This window comes from Bufo gargarizans, chromosome 7 (assembly GCF_014858855.1).
Source record: "Bufo gargarizans isolate SCDJY-AF-19 chromosome 7, ASM1485885v1, whole genome shotgun sequence".
Taxonomy (NCBI): domain Eukaryota; kingdom Metazoa; phylum Chordata; class Amphibia; order Anura; family Bufonidae; genus Bufo; species Bufo gargarizans.
In genome coordinates this window covers 76,876,553-76,895,341 of record NC_058086.1, presented here as the reverse complement: position 1 = coordinate 76,895,341, position 18,789 = coordinate 76,876,553, and the positions used below count along the sequence as shown (strand labels likewise).

The window sequence follows — 18,789 nt, the reverse complement described above, 5'->3', positions numbered from 1 at the left end:
TAACTAACACAGAGTTTCCTGACTCGCCTAAGTCCTTGTTCACACCCTGTGAACACAAGCAGCTTTCTCAGCCAATGTCCCACAGCCTCCTGGCTGTACAAAGCACAGTACGCCCACTGCCTCCAGTCCAGTGTCTCAGCACACATGGGGAATAGTGGTCTCTCAGCCCTCCTGGCTTGGACCACACTGAGCCTCCAGGCCTTTGTCAACAGGCAACACACTCCCCCCTTGCTGACACCCTGGGAGGTGCTTTGTGCCAGCCCGATTACTTCCAGCTGGTCCCACCTGTGGTGGAATAGGAGTGTGGACCGAACTATCCACCCCTTCCTTGCCTCTAACCTGCTTGAAACCTGTCACTGTCTCACATATTCCCCCCCCCCCCCCTTTGTTCAAGCCCGTGAGGGTGAACACCTGCATAACCATGGGAGGCTGGTGAGAGGGCATCTACCTGGCCTGGACGTGGGGAACAGCCACCCACCCTGCTCTTTGGCTGCTCCCAATAAGAACCGGCCCAGATTGGCTTTACAGCCACACTAAGTAACAGTGTCAGCGAGCACTAGCTGCCGCTGACACAAAAAATTGCCGGTTCTTATTTCACAGAGGCCAGGAACTTCGGTGTCACTTGCCTTCCCTTTGTTCTGCCAGACCCACACCAGCAGAGCTTGGTTTATCACTGAAACCAACATCTTGCCTAACCGAAACTGCCTAAAGGCCTCATGTGCCCATCTCATGACCAGATACTCTTTTCCTACTTTTTCCTGAGTGATGATGCGCTGTCATATATTTTGATCTCTCTCTCTTTTTAGATCCTCTGGCTCCTGTACATGCACCTCACGTCCTTTCTTGGACTGCTGCAGCTCTTGCCTGAACTGTTCCCAGTCATGGTCATATCCCAACACTTTCTCCTTTGCTTTGCAGGGCTCCTTCAGCAGAGCATGCTTGCCCCTTCTTGCTTCTTTTACGTGCATCTGGGTCACTTCTTCCTTCTTTTCAGCAGTAGTTACCCCAGCTACTATGGCAGTTTTGGAGACCTCTGCTTCTTTAGTGGCTTTGCCACTTCGGCCGCGGCTCCCTTTGGCTTAACTTTGGTCTCTGTAGCACCTGGGAACTTCACGTCAACCAACACATTGGCCTTAACTTTTTCAGTCTTTGTATTCTTGAAGTCTCCAGTCTCTTTATTTATTTTAATAAATGTTTTTATTGTTTCATAGACATCTGAGTCTACACCGATAGGCATAACAAAGTTAGCAATTTCCAAAGCAAAAATACCTCGGCAAGCCTTTACAGCATTCTAAATGTTGGAGACATAAATATAAATACAACCTGTAGATTACAGTTACTGGAGGTAATCCTGGTCTGGAGAACAACTCCAAAGAGAGGTGGAGAAAAGAATAGAAACAAAAAACAATGGGGTGGGGTGGGGGGGGGGGTCTGAGGGGATGAGGGTAAAGGGTACTAAGTCTCCAGTCTCTTTGACCGCCTTCTCATCCTTCTCGGACTGACACCATACACTTGCCCTGTTAACCCCTCCCCCTCTTTCTCATCGAGACAGGAGGCACCAGGGTCTTCAGCAGACTCCTCGTCTTCTGTCATTTTCTCCAGAGGCTCACCCAGGACACTGTTCTCCTTTTGGGGAGGAGTCAGGAGAGACAGCCCATCGTAATAGCCCGGATCTGCATACTGGTCGTCCATCTCCTCATATTTCTTCCCCAGCAGGCAGCTGGCTACTTGGAAGGCCTTGTAGGCGGAGGGGATGTCTTTTGCGATCGGGTCCTGGTTACACACTGTCATGAGACTCTTTGCCTCTGCATCAACATCAGCCCCATCAACTGGTTCAGCCGATACCTTTTCCACCTTCTCTGCCTTGGCCAGCACCCTGGCACCACCATTTCCAGACCCACTCTTACCAGGCTCTGACTTCTTGGCACCTTCCAGAGGATCTTCCTCTTCCGGTTTCTCACTTTTTTCCACTTGCTGTGCAGGAGCACGCTTAGGCTTCTCCACCTCATAGATGGCATCTTTTGAGCTCATGAGAGCTTCCATCTCTGCTCTGAGTTGCTTGTTCAGCCTCTTGAATTCATTTCGCTCCTCAAGCACTTCTTCAAGGGCTCTAGCCAAGGAGAGGGCCTTGGACTCTTTCTCTCGAGCATCAGCCTCCGCTCGGTCACGTTCTTCGGCATATCGAGCCGATCTGCATTTCTCTTCAACCAAGAGCTGGTCAAACTTCTTTTGTTTCTTCTCCAATCTAGATGCAGTTTGTCTCTGGTGGTCCAGGTCCACCATCCGATCACATAACTTTTGATCAAGTTGAGCCATCCTGGCTTCCAAATGTCTTTTCTCCTCCAAAAGAGCAGATTTTTCTGAGGCGCTGTTTAGAACCTCTTTAGCCAGCTCATCTCTTTCCTGCTCTGCATGAAGTCTGGATCTCTCAGAAGCTGCAAGTTCCTCTTGAAGTTGGAGAATTTCCGCTTCTATTAGTGACTTTAGTTCCTTCAGTTCATTCATCTCTTTATGTGACTCCTCTGGAGATTCCGGCAGTTGCTCTGCGAGAACCGCTAGCCCCATCTCTAGTGTATCTAGGGACTGTGCAGAGCGAGCGAAAACATCTTCAAGTTTGTAGCTGTACTGTCCTGTCAGGTCATCTACAACTGTCATGATATGAGCTTCAGACACTAGGCTGTCACCCGACTGAACTCTCGTCAAATATAACTTTCATCTAGTCGCTAGACTCGCTACTAGTAACCACTTTAGTTTTGCTGGGTCTTGACATGGTAGTCTCACTCTCGGAGTTGCTAACTGTCACAGCATATAGGCCACTTATACTGCGCGTGTCATTATTAACCCTGGCCTCTAGGGGCACCCCTGAGTCAATCCCCACCTGGGACATTTTATTAATCATAGAAACCTGTGGAGTCTGCACATCCACCTTTGGTCCGTGTGGTACACCCTCTAGCCCCGCCACATTGTCTACATTGGGGTCTCCTAGCGGTGTTTCTTCAACATTTATCAACACTTTTATATCAGACACATGTTTACCAACAGAGGGAGCTTTTACCCCAATCACAGCCTGCAAAGGAAAAGGCATGTCATTATTATCACATATTTCATATGACGTCACATTTTCCTTATGCATTTCCGCACTTTTGTCACCATCACTTTGCATTTGACCAGCACCATTGTTTCCAATGGTCAATATTCTTTCCCCATGCAGGTCAAAGTGCAGCTCCCTTAGATCCTCACTTAAAGGGACAGGTACAGGTTCTGCAGGAGTTTTTGATCTCTCTGCAGAAGTGTCTCCATTACTCCACAACTCCCAGCATAAGGGAAAAGTACACCCCAACACTCCCTCATGCATAAGCTTATCTGTAACATCAAGTTCATCAGTCTCTGTTCTCATTGGAGTCTCACACTCCGTGAAAATCAGCGGATAGTCCTTATCCGCACAACTGTCCAGCACCTTTATTATTTTACCAGTCTCAGGTTTCAATATTGTGCTACCTCTTACCCGGGCTAGCATGGGATCCCGGATCCTTGTCATCCCAAAACTAGCTTTGGTCATGGGCAACTGAGGTAACACAGAAACCTTCTCCCCTGCAGGTTTCTGCGAGGTAGCAATCACAGCAGGCTTATCCGCCTGTTCAGACACAGTTTTTTCTCTGTGTGACTTATTACCTACCGGCCCAGCAGATATCCCCTGCCGCCGGCTCACTGTCGATGGCTCTACCACATAGTTAATAACAGGAACAGTCTTACCCTTTGTAATCAACCATTCTGGTAAAGCAGTGACATTCTCTCCTTCTGACTCATCAAGGTTGTGGTTGCTTCTAGCAACAGCTTTACTGCACCTCCGCACTTCCTCTCTAGGACTCCGGGCACAGTCGCAGGGAAGATATGCACTCCTGAGAACCGCACCGCTCTCCACCTCTTTGTCTTCCCGACGGTTGCCCTTGGCAACGGCACATATCTGCTGTTCATCGGATTCTCCAGGTACACAATTTGTAGCATTTTCTCCGCTCCACAGCTGCCAAAATAATGGGAAGTCTTTGCCAAGCACAAACTCCACTTCCAGGGTCTCACATTTTAAGAGCTCCCATTGCACAGGGCCATAGTCTGTTATAAAGGTCAGAGACACGGTGACATCTGTCTCTGGCCCTCTCTCCAGAAAGTCCAGCACTTCAAGCCTGACGCGAGACACCTGCTGGCGGGAATCTAGAGTGACCCCCAGCGGGATTCCCCCAATCACCAACTCGCAGGATCTTTTCGTATCGGATCTTCTGACATCACCATCATCCATTGCATAGTCCTGCTGCAGGTGGGTCTGCACAGACCTCATAGTGACAACAACAGTCAGTTTCTTCTCTGGGCTTCTGGCCCTTTAAATCCTGCACAGTGCGCACCACGGAAAAAAAATGTCCATATTAACACCAGCAGTTTTCCAGCAGCCGCTGCTCCTGCAAACTAGCTGGTTTCCAGCACTTTTAATTATCAGCAGGGACACCTGCTCGCATCCGACACCAATTGTAAGGGATCACCTCTTATTTGGGGGTCATTCTCACAGATACGACTTTAGGACACCAGGTTTCAGGTCCAAACCGTGCATTTATTGTGCACACTCCAACCAATACAGGTTATCATGAAGTCGCAGCTTCACCTAACACATGTGACATCCACATAAAATAATAAACACTTGCCCGGCTAGGCTCTAACTAACACAGAGTTTCCTGACTCATCTAAGTCCTTGTTCACACCCTGTGAACACAAGCAGCTTTCTCAGCCAATGTCCCACAGCCTCCTGGCTGTACAGAGCACAGTATGCCCACTGCCTCCAGTCCAGTGTCTTAGCACACATGGGGAATAGTGGTCTCTCAGCCCTCCTGGCTTGGACCACACAGAGCCTCCAGGCCTCTGTCCACAGGCAACACACTCCCCCTTGCTGACACCCTGGGAGGTGCTTTGTGCCAGCCCGATTACTTCCAGCTGGTCTCACCTGTGGTGGAATAGGGGTGTGGACCGAACTATCCACCCCTTCCTTGCCTCTAACCTGCGTGAGACCTGTCACTGTCTCACAGTGTGTATGTGTGTGTGTGTATATATATATATATATATGTGAGAGATACAAAATAACAAAATATCAGGGCAGCACACCTAATTGGGTAATCAGTAAAAGGGGTGCCAGTGGTATCTCACTTAACCAAAGTGATAAATCGATAACAAAAAAAAGAAACACAACGCAGCACTTCCAGTAGGTGAAAATAGTGGGATCCTTTTATTCACCCATGCATGCAACGTTTCGGTCCACTTGCTGGGACCATTTTCAAGCCCTTGAAAATGGTCCCAGCAAGTGGACTGAAACGTTGCACGCATGGGTGAATAAAAGGATCCCACTATTTTCAGCTATTGGAAGTGCTGCAGTGTGTGTATATATATATATATATATATATATATATATATATACACACACATACACACACATACACACACACACACACACACATAAAACGGATATAAAAAGTCTACACACCCGTTAAAATGTCAGGTTTCTGTGATGTCAAAAAATGAGACAAAGATAAATCATTTCAGAACTTTTTCCACCTTTTTAATGTGACCTATAAACTGTACAACTCAATTGAAAAACAAACTGAAATCTTTTAGGTAAATGATCTCTCTAAGAGGTACATTACCTGAAAGTAGCATCTGAGATTCTTTTAGGCTGGGTTCACACCTGAGCGTTTTACAGCGAGTTCCTACGCGCTGTAAAATGCTCAACAGTCAAGAACCAATGATTCCCTATGGGAATGGTTCTCACCTGAGCGTTTTACAGCGCGTACAATCGCGCTGTAAAACGCCCGACGCGCGTTCCCGTACATAGACTTCAGCGGGAACGCGCGACAATGGGCGTTCGCTTGTCTCTGTATGCGCGATTGCAAACGCCCATACAATCGCGCATACAGAGCGCTCCATCGCGAACGCTCAGGTCTGAACCCAGCGTTAACCTTTTCCCACATTATCACGTACATGTACCGGAGCGAATGCAGCTCCTGCACCCGCCCGATCCCATCACGTACATGCACGTGAGGATGCGGCAAGGAGCTGGACCTGCCCAATCCGCAGCACAGGCCCAGCTGTGACGGATAGCTAGGCCCTTGCTGCATCCGCCCGCATTGGTGTGTGCAGTGTTGCCGGCGGATTAACCCTTTCACGTGCGGTGGTCAGAGCTGACCCCAATACGTGTGTAATACCAAGCAATCAAAGTCATATGCACCCCAAAATCATACCAATCAAACCGTAATTTTATCCCGCAAAAAATGAGACCCTACATGAGACAGTCGCCCAAAAATAAAAAAAATATGGCTTTCAGAAAATGGAACGCTAAAACATGATTTTTTTTTGTTTAAAAAATGCTGTTATTGTGTAAAACTTCAATACATAAAAATAAAGTATACATATTAGTTATCGCCGCATCTGTAATAAACTACTGTATAAAAATATCACATAACTTAACCACTCAGTTGAACACCATAAAAAAAATAAAACGGTGTCAAAAAAGCCATTTTTTTTTCACCTTACATCATAAAAAGAGTAATGCCAAGCGATCAAAAAGTCATACACACTCCAAAATTGTACCAAAAAACATTAATCCAATGCCGCAAAAAATGAGACCCTACATAAGACAGTCGCCCAAAAAAATAACTATGGATTTCAGAATATGGAGACGCTAAAAAAAACCTGCTCTATAAAAATACCACATGATCTAACCTGTCAGATGAATGTTGTAAATAACAAAAAATAAAAATGGTGCCAAAACAGCTATTTTTTTGTTACCTTTCCTCACAAAAAGTGTAATATAGAGCAACAAAAAATCATATGTACCTTAAAATAGTACCAACAAAACTGCCACCTTATCCCGTAGTTTCCAAAATGTGGTCATTTTTTGGAGTTTCTACTCTAGGGGTCTTCAAATGTGACATGGTCCTCCAAAAACCATATGGCATTCCTTTCCTTCTGCGCCCTGCCTTGTGCCCGTACAGCAGTTTACGATCACAAATGGGGTGTTTCTGTAATCTAAAGAATCAGGGTAATAAATATTGAGCTTTGTTTGGCTTTTAACCCTTGCTTTGTTACTGGAAGAAATGGATTAAAATGGAAAATCTGCCAAAAAAGCGCAATTCTGAAATTTCAACTCCATTTTCCTTTAATTCTTGTGGAACACCTAAAGGGGTAACAAGTTTGTAAAATCAGTTTTGAATACCTTGAGGGGTGTAGTTTCTATTATGTAAGCCTCACAACGTGACTTCAAACCTAAACTTGTTCTTAAAAAGTTGTTTTGGGAAATTTTCTGAAAGATTGCTATAAATGGCCTGGTCCTGAATGTAAATACTAGCTTGGTCTTGAAGGGGTTAATAGGGCAGCAGGGAAAGCACTTTTAAGCCCTCTTGTGGCAAAACACAGTGTCTAATCAGACCACACTTGTAATTATTGACATACCTGCTGTAGACATAACTGCATGCCGAGTTTTGCAGCAAATCAACATTTCTATCTAGGTGTGTTAGATTTTTGTTTTTGGTTTCCAGAGAACTCAATTATTTAGCTTTTTATATTGGAGTTGTACTTTGACCTGACTAAATCTGGTAGGTGCCAGATGTTAGAATAGACTAAACTATGAGCTCTGCTGTTGAATAATCTTACCATTGTCAATATTTGTGTGTTCATTATTGTCAAACAATGTTTTTAAATGTTTCTTCCTTTTTTTTATTCTGTTTCCACTCCTACAGGTATCTGCTGTGCCCACAGTTCTTGCTATGAAAAATGGTGCCATTAGCGATCGGTTTGTGGGCATCAAAGAGGATGATCAGTTAGAAGCTTTTGTTAAGAAACTGATCGGACCATAACATTTTTCACAGATACACAACTTACTGTGATTTATAATTTTCAAAACAGAATATTAATATCTTTTTTTTTTTTTTTAAACAGTTCTGTCCCAAGTTTCCTCTCATACCCGTCATACCCCAGTCCTACTTAATATATAAAACTAAAACTTTTACATTACAATTTGAGAATCTCTTGTTTAATTATTTTCTAATGAGCTGATTGCAAAGGGGTAGGTTTTGAGTCTAATCTGGGGTGGAGGGCTGGAGCTGGCTAATTTGCACAAACGCCCTCCCACCTCACTCACTGAGCAGTAACACCAGTGTCACGAGCAGCTGAGAAGCTACCATGGGGATGACTGACGCTTCCCCATTAGGTTTGTTTGTCGTGCTTACAGGGATTCCGTCATGACATTTGAGGCCTATAACCTAAACATATGCCCAGGTCCCTACTAATAACCTGAATCCGAAACTGTCCTTATTAAATGTGCCTATGGCTCTATTAGCACGTAAAACAGGTTTTTATAACCTGTCATTCACCTACCTAATGTGCCCAAGGGGACGTGTCTTCTTACAGGGTGCCCGGCTGCAGCCATCTCAGTCTGGTGCCCAGCGCCGCCTTCCCACTAGAAATCACCGCCTCCCTTTCTATAGAGCCGCCTTCCTCACCTCAGCACTGCCTCCCTCACCTCAGCACCATGTCCGAAATCGTCCTCTCCCTCAGCCAGATCCCGCTCATGCGCACTAGGTATAACCTGATGCGCCCGTGTGGACTCTGGCAGCGGCCTCGTTGAGCGAAGTGCGCACGCGCCGGCCGGCGCACTTCGCTCAAACCTGCCTTGACCGCCCTATTGCGGCCATCCTGTCACAGCCGCACGGGATCTGGCTGAGGAAGCGGACCATTTCGGAGGCGGCACTGATGTGAGGAAGGCGGCTCTATAGAAAGGGAAGGCGGCGCTGGGCACCAGACAGAGATGGCTGCAGCTGGGCACCCTGTATGAAGCGATGTCCCCTTGGGCACCTTAGGTAGGTGTATGACAGGTTATAAATACCTGTTTTATGTGCTAATAGAGCCACAGGCACATTTAATAAGGACAGTTTTGGATTCAGGTTATTAGTAGAGACCTGGCCAGATGTTTAGGTTATAGGCCTCAAATGTCATGACAGAATCCCTTTAACTAAAATTCTTATTAGTCTGCATTGCTTATAATATACAAAAAAAGATTACTGTATATACAAGAGGAGGCTGGTGTTAGCCACCAATCTACATAGGCAAATATATGATGAAGAAATACATATATATGGGTGACACACTAGAGGTCATGGAAGGGCAACATAGAGATGCCGCCAGCAGATCCCCTCAAGGACTGTCATCCACATATAATAAAGAGATTGACTATTATATAGGATCTATCTGAAATCGTATCACACCAGTTTAAAATCGCGGTATGATTATTGCTTAAAAGAGCAAAATTAAGACATCTCATAGTATCTGATTATAAGGCTTAAATGAAAGCACTTCATTCAGACCATCAGGGGTAACACTCTTCATTTTAAATATCTATTTCGATTGTGCTCTGAGGATAGCACCATTCCAGTCACCCCCATTCTGGGGTATATGCTTATATTTAATGCAAATGGAGGATATGTTCCCATTATGTCCCTCATTTATATGTCGAGCTACACTTTTGTGCTTATTATTCAGAATGTCATTAATATGATCCCTAATTCTAAGCTCTCTTTTCGTTTTGCCTATGTAATCCTGTGGGCATGTGCATTTAGCAAGATAGATCACCCCGCTTGTCTGGCAGTTGATGAAGTCTCTGATGTCCTATTCATGACCTGTACATGCCGATCTAAATCTTTTCATGATCAAGACGTGACCGCAGACAACACATTTGCCGTATCAGAACATCCCCCTTGGTCTCCGTGATAACCATGTGTCAGATTGTAGGGGGGGGGGGGGGGGGGGTTGGTAGTGGCTATAGTCCAACCTATCCCTCAGGCTCCGCCCCTTCTTGTATGTAATCTTGGGATAAGGACCGATGACTTCCTTCAGGTCTGGGTCATGACATATGCCCCAAAATTTACTAATGATTTGTCTCGCCTCAGCATGTTCACTATCAAAGAGACCAATAATCCGAATTGGTTGCTTTTGATGGGTATCTTTTTTCTTAGGGGTTAACAGTTCTTCCCCTTTTGAGTGACAAGCATATTCAAATGCTGTCCTCAGAATGTTATCTGGATAGCCTCTCTCCCAGAACCTATGGCACACATCATTGGTCTGATGTTTAAAAGCCTGCATGTTTGAGCAATTCCTCCATAGCCTGATAGATTGGCCCTTTGGGATTCCTTTCCTCAGAGGGTATGGGTTTGCACTTTCCCACTGAGTAGACTGTTTGAGGCGGTGGCTTTTCTAAATACCTCTGTAGTAATCATGTTGTTGGGGCCCCTTTGAATTAGGATATCAAGACATTGCATACGCTGGGGGTCACCAAGATCATTTTTGTTAATGACTCCCCACAAAATTACTGAAGGATTCCTTAGGCCCCTTTTCACATGGGTGAGATTTCCGTGCGGGTGCAATGTATGAGATGAACGCTTGCACCCGCACTGAATCCGGACCCATTCATTTCTATGGGGCTGTGCAGATGAGCAGTGATTTTCACACATCACTTGTGTGTTGCGTGAAAATCGCAGCATGCTCCTCTTTGTGCATTTTCCACGCAACGCAGGCCCCATAGAAGTGAATCGGGCTGCGTGAAAATCGCAAGCATCTGCAAGCAAGTGCGGATGCGGTGCGCTTTTCGCGCACGGTTGCTAGGAGACGATCGAGATGGAGACCCGATCATTATAAGGGAAAATAATAGCATTCTTAATGCAGAATGCTTAGTACAATAGGGCTGGATGGGTTAAAAATAAATTAACTCACCTTAATTCACTTGTTTGCGCAGCTCGGCTTCTCTTCTGTCTTTATCTTTGCTGTGCACAGGAAAAGGACCTGTGGTGATGTCACTACGCTCATCACATGATTCATCACCATGGTAAAAGATCATGTGATGGACCATGTGATGAGCGCAGTGATGTCATCAAAGGTCCTATTCCTCAAAGAAGAAGACGGGCTGCGTGAACAAGTGGATTAAGGTGAGTTAAAAAAAAAAAAAAATTTAACCCCTCCAGCCCTATTGTACTATGCATTCTGTATTAAGAATGCTATTATTTTCCCTTATAACCATGTTATAAGGGAAAATAATACAATCTACACAACATCTAACCCAAACCCGAACTTCTGTGAAGAAGTTCGGGTTTGGGTACCAAACATGCTGATTTTTCTCACGTGCGTGCAAAACGCATTATAATGTTTTGACTCGCGCTGAAAAATCGAGCATTTTCCCGCGACGCACCTGCATCTTATCCGGGCTAAAAAACAGGACACCCGTGTGAAAGAGGCCTTAGTCCCCTTCCAAAGAATAAATATGTCCTCAATGAATCTCAGCCACAGGCAGATATGTTCATGCCAGTGGCTGAGATCATCCGGGCAGATGACATTGACCTTCCACCAGCCCAGGAGCAAATTTGCGTAAGACTGCACACAGGGGCTTCCCATCACGGTGCCCCTGAGCTGGTGGTAATAACAGCCATTATACTTAAAATAGTTCCTAGTAAGGTTGAATTCTAGAAGGTCAAGAACAAATTTATTGTGTGTCACCAGAGCAGTATTTTTAGTGGCACGGAAGCTTGCTACTGCCTTAAGACCCAAGTGATGATGAATTGAACTATATAATGCTTCTACTTCAAATGATGCAAGAAGCATTTCATCTAGTGAGATCCCCTCAAGTCTAAGGAGTAGATCTGATGTGTCTTTAATATAGGCTGGCAATGTTTCAACAAAATGTTTGCTAATCCTATTTTTTCCTAAACTTCACACCCCTGAGACTATAGGGCGTCCCTTGAGAGGTGATACGCCTTTATGTATTTTAGGCAATTAATAAAAAGTCGCTGTCATCAGGTGGTTAGGTATAGGAAAATCTGCCCTATGTTAACTGATGAGTTTTTGTCTGAGGCCAATACTGTCAAGTTCCCTTAAGGTCTCATGCACACGACCGTTGTGCCGTTTTTTTTTTTTTTTTCGCGGACCCATTGACTTTCAATGGGTCCGTGGAAAAATCGGAAAATGCTCCGTTTTGCAGCCGAGACCGTGATCAGTGTATCCTGTCCGTCAAAAAAATATGACCTGTCCTATTTTTTTGACGGACAACGGGTTACGGACCCATTCAAGTCAATGGGTCCGTGAAAGAACACAGATGCACACAAGATTGGCATCCGTGTCTGTGATCCGTGGCCGTAGGTTACTTTCATACAGACTGATCCGAAGATGCAAAGCTTCGTGAAAACTCATATCCGACAGTATATTCTAACACAGAGGCGTTCCCATGGTGATGGGGACGCTTCTAGTTAGAATACACTACAAACTGTGTACAAGACTGCTGCCTGGCAGCACCCGATCTCTTACAGGGGGCCGTGATCAGCACAATTAACCCCTTCAGCCCCCCTCCTTCCTCCCTCTATTGTAATAATTCGTTGGTGGCACAGTGTGCGCCCACCCCCCCCCCCCCCTTCCTCCCTCTATTGTAATAATTTGTTGGTGGCACAGTGTGCGGCCCCCCCTCCCTCTATAGTATTAACAACATTGGTGGCCAGTGTGCGGCCTCCCATCCCCCCCCCCTCCCCGATCATTGGTGGCAGCGGAGTTCCGATCGGAGTGTCAGTTTAATCGCTGGGGCTCCAATTGGTAAACATGGCAACCAGGACGCTACTGCAGTCCTGGTTTCCATGGTTACTTAGCAATAGTACAATAGTAGAAGATTCATACTTACCTGTTGGCAGCTGCGATGTTCGTGTCCGGCCGGGAGCTCCACCTACTGGTAAGTGACAGGTCTGTGCGGCGCATTGCTAAATGAACTGTCACTTACCAGTAGGTGGAGCTCCCGGCCAGTCACAGACATCGCAGCAGCCAGCAGGTAAGTATGAATCTTCTACTATTGTACTATTGCTAAGTAACCATGGCAACCAGGGCTGCAGTAGCTTCCTGGTTGCTATGGTTATCGATCGGAGCCCCAGCGATTAAACTGGGACTCCGATCTGAACTCCGCTGCCACCAATGATCGGGGGGGGGGGGGATGGGAGGCCGCACACTGGTCACCAACGTATTATCACAATAGAGGGAGGAAGGGGGGGGGCCGGGGGGGCGCACACTGTGCCACCAACAAATTATTACAATAGAGGGAGGAAGGGGGGTGGGGGCGCACACTGTGCCACCAACGAATTATTACAATAGAGGGAGGAAGGGGGGGGGCCCACTGTGCCACCAACCTATTATTACAATAGAGGGAGGGAGGGGGGGGCCGCACTGGCCACCAATGATATTCAAACTGGGGAGGGGGGAGGTCTGCTGCCTGGCAGCCCTGATCTCTTACAGGGGGATATGATAGTACAATTAACCCCTTCAGGTGCGGCACCTGAGGGGTTAATTGTGCTGATCACGGACCCCTGTATGTATGAGATCGGGTGCTGCCAGGCAGCAGGGGGCAGTCATGTGCACAGTTTGTAGTATATTCTAACTAGAAGCGTCCCCATCAACATGGGAACACCTCTGTGTTAGAATATACTGTCGGAAATGAGTTTTCAGATCTAACTAATATCAGACAGTATATTCTAACATAGAGGCGTTCCTATGGTGATGGGGACGCTTCAAGTTAAAATATACCATCGGATTGGAGAAAACTCGATCCGCTGGTATAAAAGGGACTCCAGACTTTACATTGAAAGTCAATGGGGACGGATCCATTTGAAATGGCACCATATTGTGTCAACGTCAAACGGATCCGTCCCCATTTACTTGCATTGTAATTCAGGACGGATCTGTTTGGCTCCGCACGGCCAGGAGGACACCAAAACGACTTTTTTTTCATGTCCGTGGATCCTCCAAAAATCAAGGAAGACCCACGGACAAAAAAACGGTCACGGATCACGGATCTACGGACCCCGTTTTTGCGGACCGTGAAAAAATACTATCGCGTGCATGAGGCCTAATTCAGTTAGAAAGATGGGATCTGGGTTCTTCTCTATTGTGCGATAGAAGTTAGTATTACTAAGTATAGCCAGACCCATCTTTTCATATATGATACCGTCTAAAACCGCATTACCACCCTTGTCAGAGGGCTCGATAACTAGACTTCTATTCTGTTCCAGTATGTCTGTGAAGGTTCTCATTTATCCAGGTCATGGTATATCTGTAAAGAATAAGTCAAGGCAAGGATTTTTGCCACCCTAGGCAAAAGCTAATTTTGCCGCCCCCTTAACTCCGCCCATTGACCCCCCTTTTTTTTGTCGGCCACCTATTTAATGATTGTTGCATGCAACCTTTTACTTGACCAGCTAATTTTAGATATTCTACAGCAGTCGCGTTGGATAACCGCCCTAAAATGTCTGCTGCGGAAAAGTGGCAAAATCTGCAGAAGGGTCCCCTTAGACTGAGGCTTAACGGGGCCAAAGATCACTACGTAGCAGGGCAGCATTCTAACATTACAGAATTGAATGGGGATTTCCTCTTCTCACTTGCTGGGGCAGCTGCGTGCAGTGTGCGGGGCGACTACCTGCAGAGCCCTCACCCACTGCTCTGTCCACAGGTCCTGGTCCTCCTCCACCCTGGCATCAGCCTCCCATGTGCTATGTATGGTATATGCTCACCATCCAATCAGACCAGGTGCCATGTGTGCCTGTTTACTACACCCGTGCTATGGCACAGCAGCACCGCTCTGTTTCTTACACACCGGCTGATGCACTAGTGTCTATTGAAATATAAATATAAATAGTTGTAATCTGCTCTCCAATATCTTTGTGTAAGGAAAGTTATAAATCTCAATCGCAGTCAGCCAAAGGTGTTCTCATGTCAAGTTCTGCTGAGCATCTGCCCTGCCCTGCTCAGTCTGTTCACTTTTATTTACTAACAAAAGGTGTAAAAGGGGCTGGCCCAAAACAAGGGAACAGGAAGTGATGACATACAGGAAGTGATGACATAGGAAGGCAAGACATCATCATTTAGAATACCCTAGCCAACAAACACATGTATACAATAATCTACCATTACCACTGGAGCGAACTTTATCCAGCCTTGCTCAGTGATCAATGCCAGATAAAGTTACTACGATCCTCATGCATGTTTATTTACAGTACAGCGTCATTATCTCCAGCGGCTGATCAGGCGCACTAGAGACAACAAGCGCACGTTCCTTTCGTTATATTGTTCTCTTAACAAATGCATCCACGCCAAGCCAATAAATCTGCGTCTTGCGTGGGGGCCCTAGCCGGCGTCCATACATGAAATAACAATGAAAGTCAGTCCTGTGTCCCAGTAAGGGCAATTACTTGCGCTGCTGCAGGTTCCAGGATAGTGTGGTAGGTCGTTCACACTGGATACAAGTAATGAAAGTTTTGGAACCGCGCTGCTTGAAACTATATTCCCCGGTCAACAGTGGATGGCATAGGGCTCCGGCCCCTTTCCTTCTAACCCCAAAAGGTCTAGTCTTCCACAGACTGTTTCCTCTATGGAGTTTAAGGAGATTGGCACAATAGTGAAGCACCCTTTAGCAAATGATTTTAAAACGTTTTATTCTACTCACAAGAGTTGTTTGACAAAAGGCATATAACAATATCGTTTGAGACCGTCGCGTTCCTGCCCGACCCGGGTTTCGCTGCCTCGCTTCTTCAGGGGCGAACTGCGAATATGCGCAATAGGGCCCTTTAAATAGCCCAGCTTGTCTCATTACATAAATCAGTATTTATCTGGATCATATCCAGAAATTACAAAAACATGGTTTCAAATTATACATTTTCCATAAACAGCCTTGCTCTTATCAGAATTCTTGCTATAATAAACAGCCTAACCACAAACATCGTCTCTCCATATCCACTCTTTCATTATGCCGCAGCTTTGCTTAATAGGTACATTTTTCCAATCATCTGCTACACATCGTTCTTTCACATCATAGCATTGACCGTCATATTCTCAATATCTTCTATCTATTAATATTCATAGTGCCGTCATTTGGGCTCCGCCCTCTCCTGGGACGTCACTCAGGTATACCCGACCCCGCCTCCCCCTTTATCCACGTCCACGTCACACCGTGACGCCGCCCTATCAGAGCGATCCAACCCCTTTGACGTCACTCGAAGGTCCTCAAGAGGCGAGGTGAGGAAAACCCAAATACCATAACCAAATCGAGGTATTTTATAATATACATGGTTTCAGATCAAATTCAATGTTCAGCCCACCTGGCTGTAGGGTCCCTAGCTGATAGATCCACTCAACCTCTTTTTTATTAATTTGTGCCAATGAGTCCCCCCCTCGCCAGTGTGGCTTAACAATCTCTACTCCAGCAAATTTCAAACCCCACTGGGTTTTTTCGTGCGCAAGTTTGAAATGGGCTGATACACTATGGGTAATCAAACCTTTTTTAATGTTCCGTAAATGTTCTTGTATTCTGATTTTAAGCTTCCTTACTGTCCTGCCCACGTACTGGAGCCCACAAGGGCACTCCAGCACGTATATGCTCTCATTTTCGCAGGAACAGTTCCCTCTTATACGGAACTCAATTCCATTCTTTTTGGATAATATACTGTTAATATTCTTCTGTCGTTCTTTTGTATTCCGATTTTTGCACGCTGCGCAAAACCCACACCAGGTGAATTTTCCTCCCTCTTTATTTGGCTTAATATTCACTTGAGGAATGGCGCTATGTACAAGCTTTGTTCTGATACTGGCCGCTTTTTTAAAAATGAAGGAGGGGTTATCTGGTATAATTCAGTTCTTCAATATCCCCCAGTTCTTTTTCACCATTCTTTTAATATTATCAGACATGGAGCAATATTTTGTCACAAACGAGAACTTGTAGTCCCTATCATCCTTTTTCACTTTTCCTCTTGTACCTTTATTCTCTTACCTTTTTTCCACTTCCACAGTTTTTATACATAGGTCCAGGTTTGCCTCATCATAACCCCTTTCAACAAATCTACTTTTTAGTACATTACTTTGTGTTCTATAGTCTTCCACTTTTGTGCAATTACGTGCCATTCTCTTGAATTGTCCCTTCGGGATATTCTTGAGCCAAGGCCCGTAGTGGCAACTCGTCATATCAATGTAGGAGTTAACATCTGTCTCCTTAAATTGTGAGCTGGTTATGAATTGGCCGTCTTCTATCCGTATGCACAAATCTAGGAAGTTAACTGAATTATTACTGATCTCCCCCACAAATCTCAGATTCCAGTCGTTGTTATTTAACTGGCAGATGAAGGACTCAAGACCCTCTCTCCCTCCTTCCCACACTAGGAGACAGTCATCGATATACCTCCTCCAGAAGGTCAATTTACCCCTGGGGTGTCTGCTCCTAGTGTGGGAAGGATGGTAGTCTCTTCCCATGCCCCCATAAAGATGTTGGCAAAACTTGGGGCGGATTTCGCCCCCATCGCCGTCCCGATACATTGTACATAGTGCGAGTCTATACACCAGAAGTAGTTATATTCAAGGCAATAACTGAGGCATTCCAAGATAAACGTTCCCTGTTGATCCCCTATTTTTGCATCTTTTTTTTATCCTGTCTTCTACAGCTTTCAAACCCAATTTCTTCGGGATAACTGTATATAATGATGCCACATCAATTGTGGCCATCCAAGTATTAGTGGTAGGGGGACTTAGGTCTTTAATTAGTTGTAACACAGCTCCAGTATGTTTCAAGTGCGAGGGATTCTGCATCACATATCCCTGTAAGTGAAAATCAATATATTCAGTAACTCTGCATGTCAGTGAATTCAGGCCCGAAATTATCGGCCTCCCTGGGGGGTCAGTTAGGTTTTTATGGACCTTTGGCAGGTGATATATCACTGGTACTACCGGAAACGGAACAGTAAGGTATTCATATTCTTTTTTTTATCTAATATCCCTTTTTTAAAACCCTCTCTCAAGATTCCATCAAGGATCTTTTTTTACTCCTGGGTAGGGTTACTTTTCAGTTTTCTGTAAGTTGTTACATCCGATACAAGTCTCGCCATTTCTGCTTCATATTTTTCTTTATTCATTACAACAACCCCCCCCCCCCCCCCCCATCCTTTATCAACTGACTTAATTATTAAATCTGGGTTTCTTTCCAGATCTTTTAGGGCTTTTCTTTCTTTATAACTGAGATTTTGTTTCACCTTATTCATATCCATCTCTTCTAGCTCTTTTAACAAGCCTGTTTTAAAGGCCTCCACGCATTCGTTATTCCGATTTTTAGGAAAAAACTTTGATTTTCTTTCATGTGTGTATGCACAATCCCTTCCTTTTCCTCAACCTGTGTGTCTAATTCTACAGGGTTTTTACTCTGTGATGCAGGGTTACTGATCCAATATTTGGCCATATTGATTTTCCGAATGTATTTGTGAATATCCAGAAATGCCTCAAATTTATTTATCTTCTGATTGGGCGCGTATTTCAGGCCCTTGCTCAGGACACTCTTTTCTCCCTCTGTTAAAATGTGATCACTTAAGTTGAATATCCCTCTTATGTCTCCTTGATCTTTTTGGTTTTTGGGCTCGTTCTTCCCCTTTCCCTTTCCCCGTCTTCCTCTACTAAACTTCTTTTTTGTGGTGTCCTCATTATCAGTTCTCTTGTCTCTCCTTCCCTCTGAACCCCTTTTATACTCTGATGGGGAAAATTCTGCTCACTTTGTTGTTTAAAACTTAGTCTGTTTCCCTCACTATTGTCCCTCTTTTGATTATCACCGTAGCTGTTGCCTTCATGGTGTGCTCCTTCATAGTAATTAATTCTATAGTTTTCCTGTGGTCTCCATTTTGATTTTCCCTTATATCCTCCTCCCTGATACGGCTG

General features: G+C 45.2%; 1 protein-coding gene across 1 annotated transcript in view; it reads left to right on the top strand.

Annotated features, from left to right (window-relative positions):
- Window positions 1–8,054, top strand: part of TXN2 (thioredoxin 2) — a 172,079-nt gene extending 164,025 nt beyond the window's left edge. Inside the window, exon 4 of the mRNA XM_044302245.1 lies at window positions 7,773–8,054. Within this exon, the coding sequence (XP_044158180.1) occupies window positions 7,773–7,889 (117 nt within the window). The 3' untranslated portion in view covers window positions 7,890–8,054. The remainder of the gene's footprint in view (window positions 1–7,772) is intronic.
- Window positions 8,055–18,789: the final 10,735 nt, after the last annotated feature.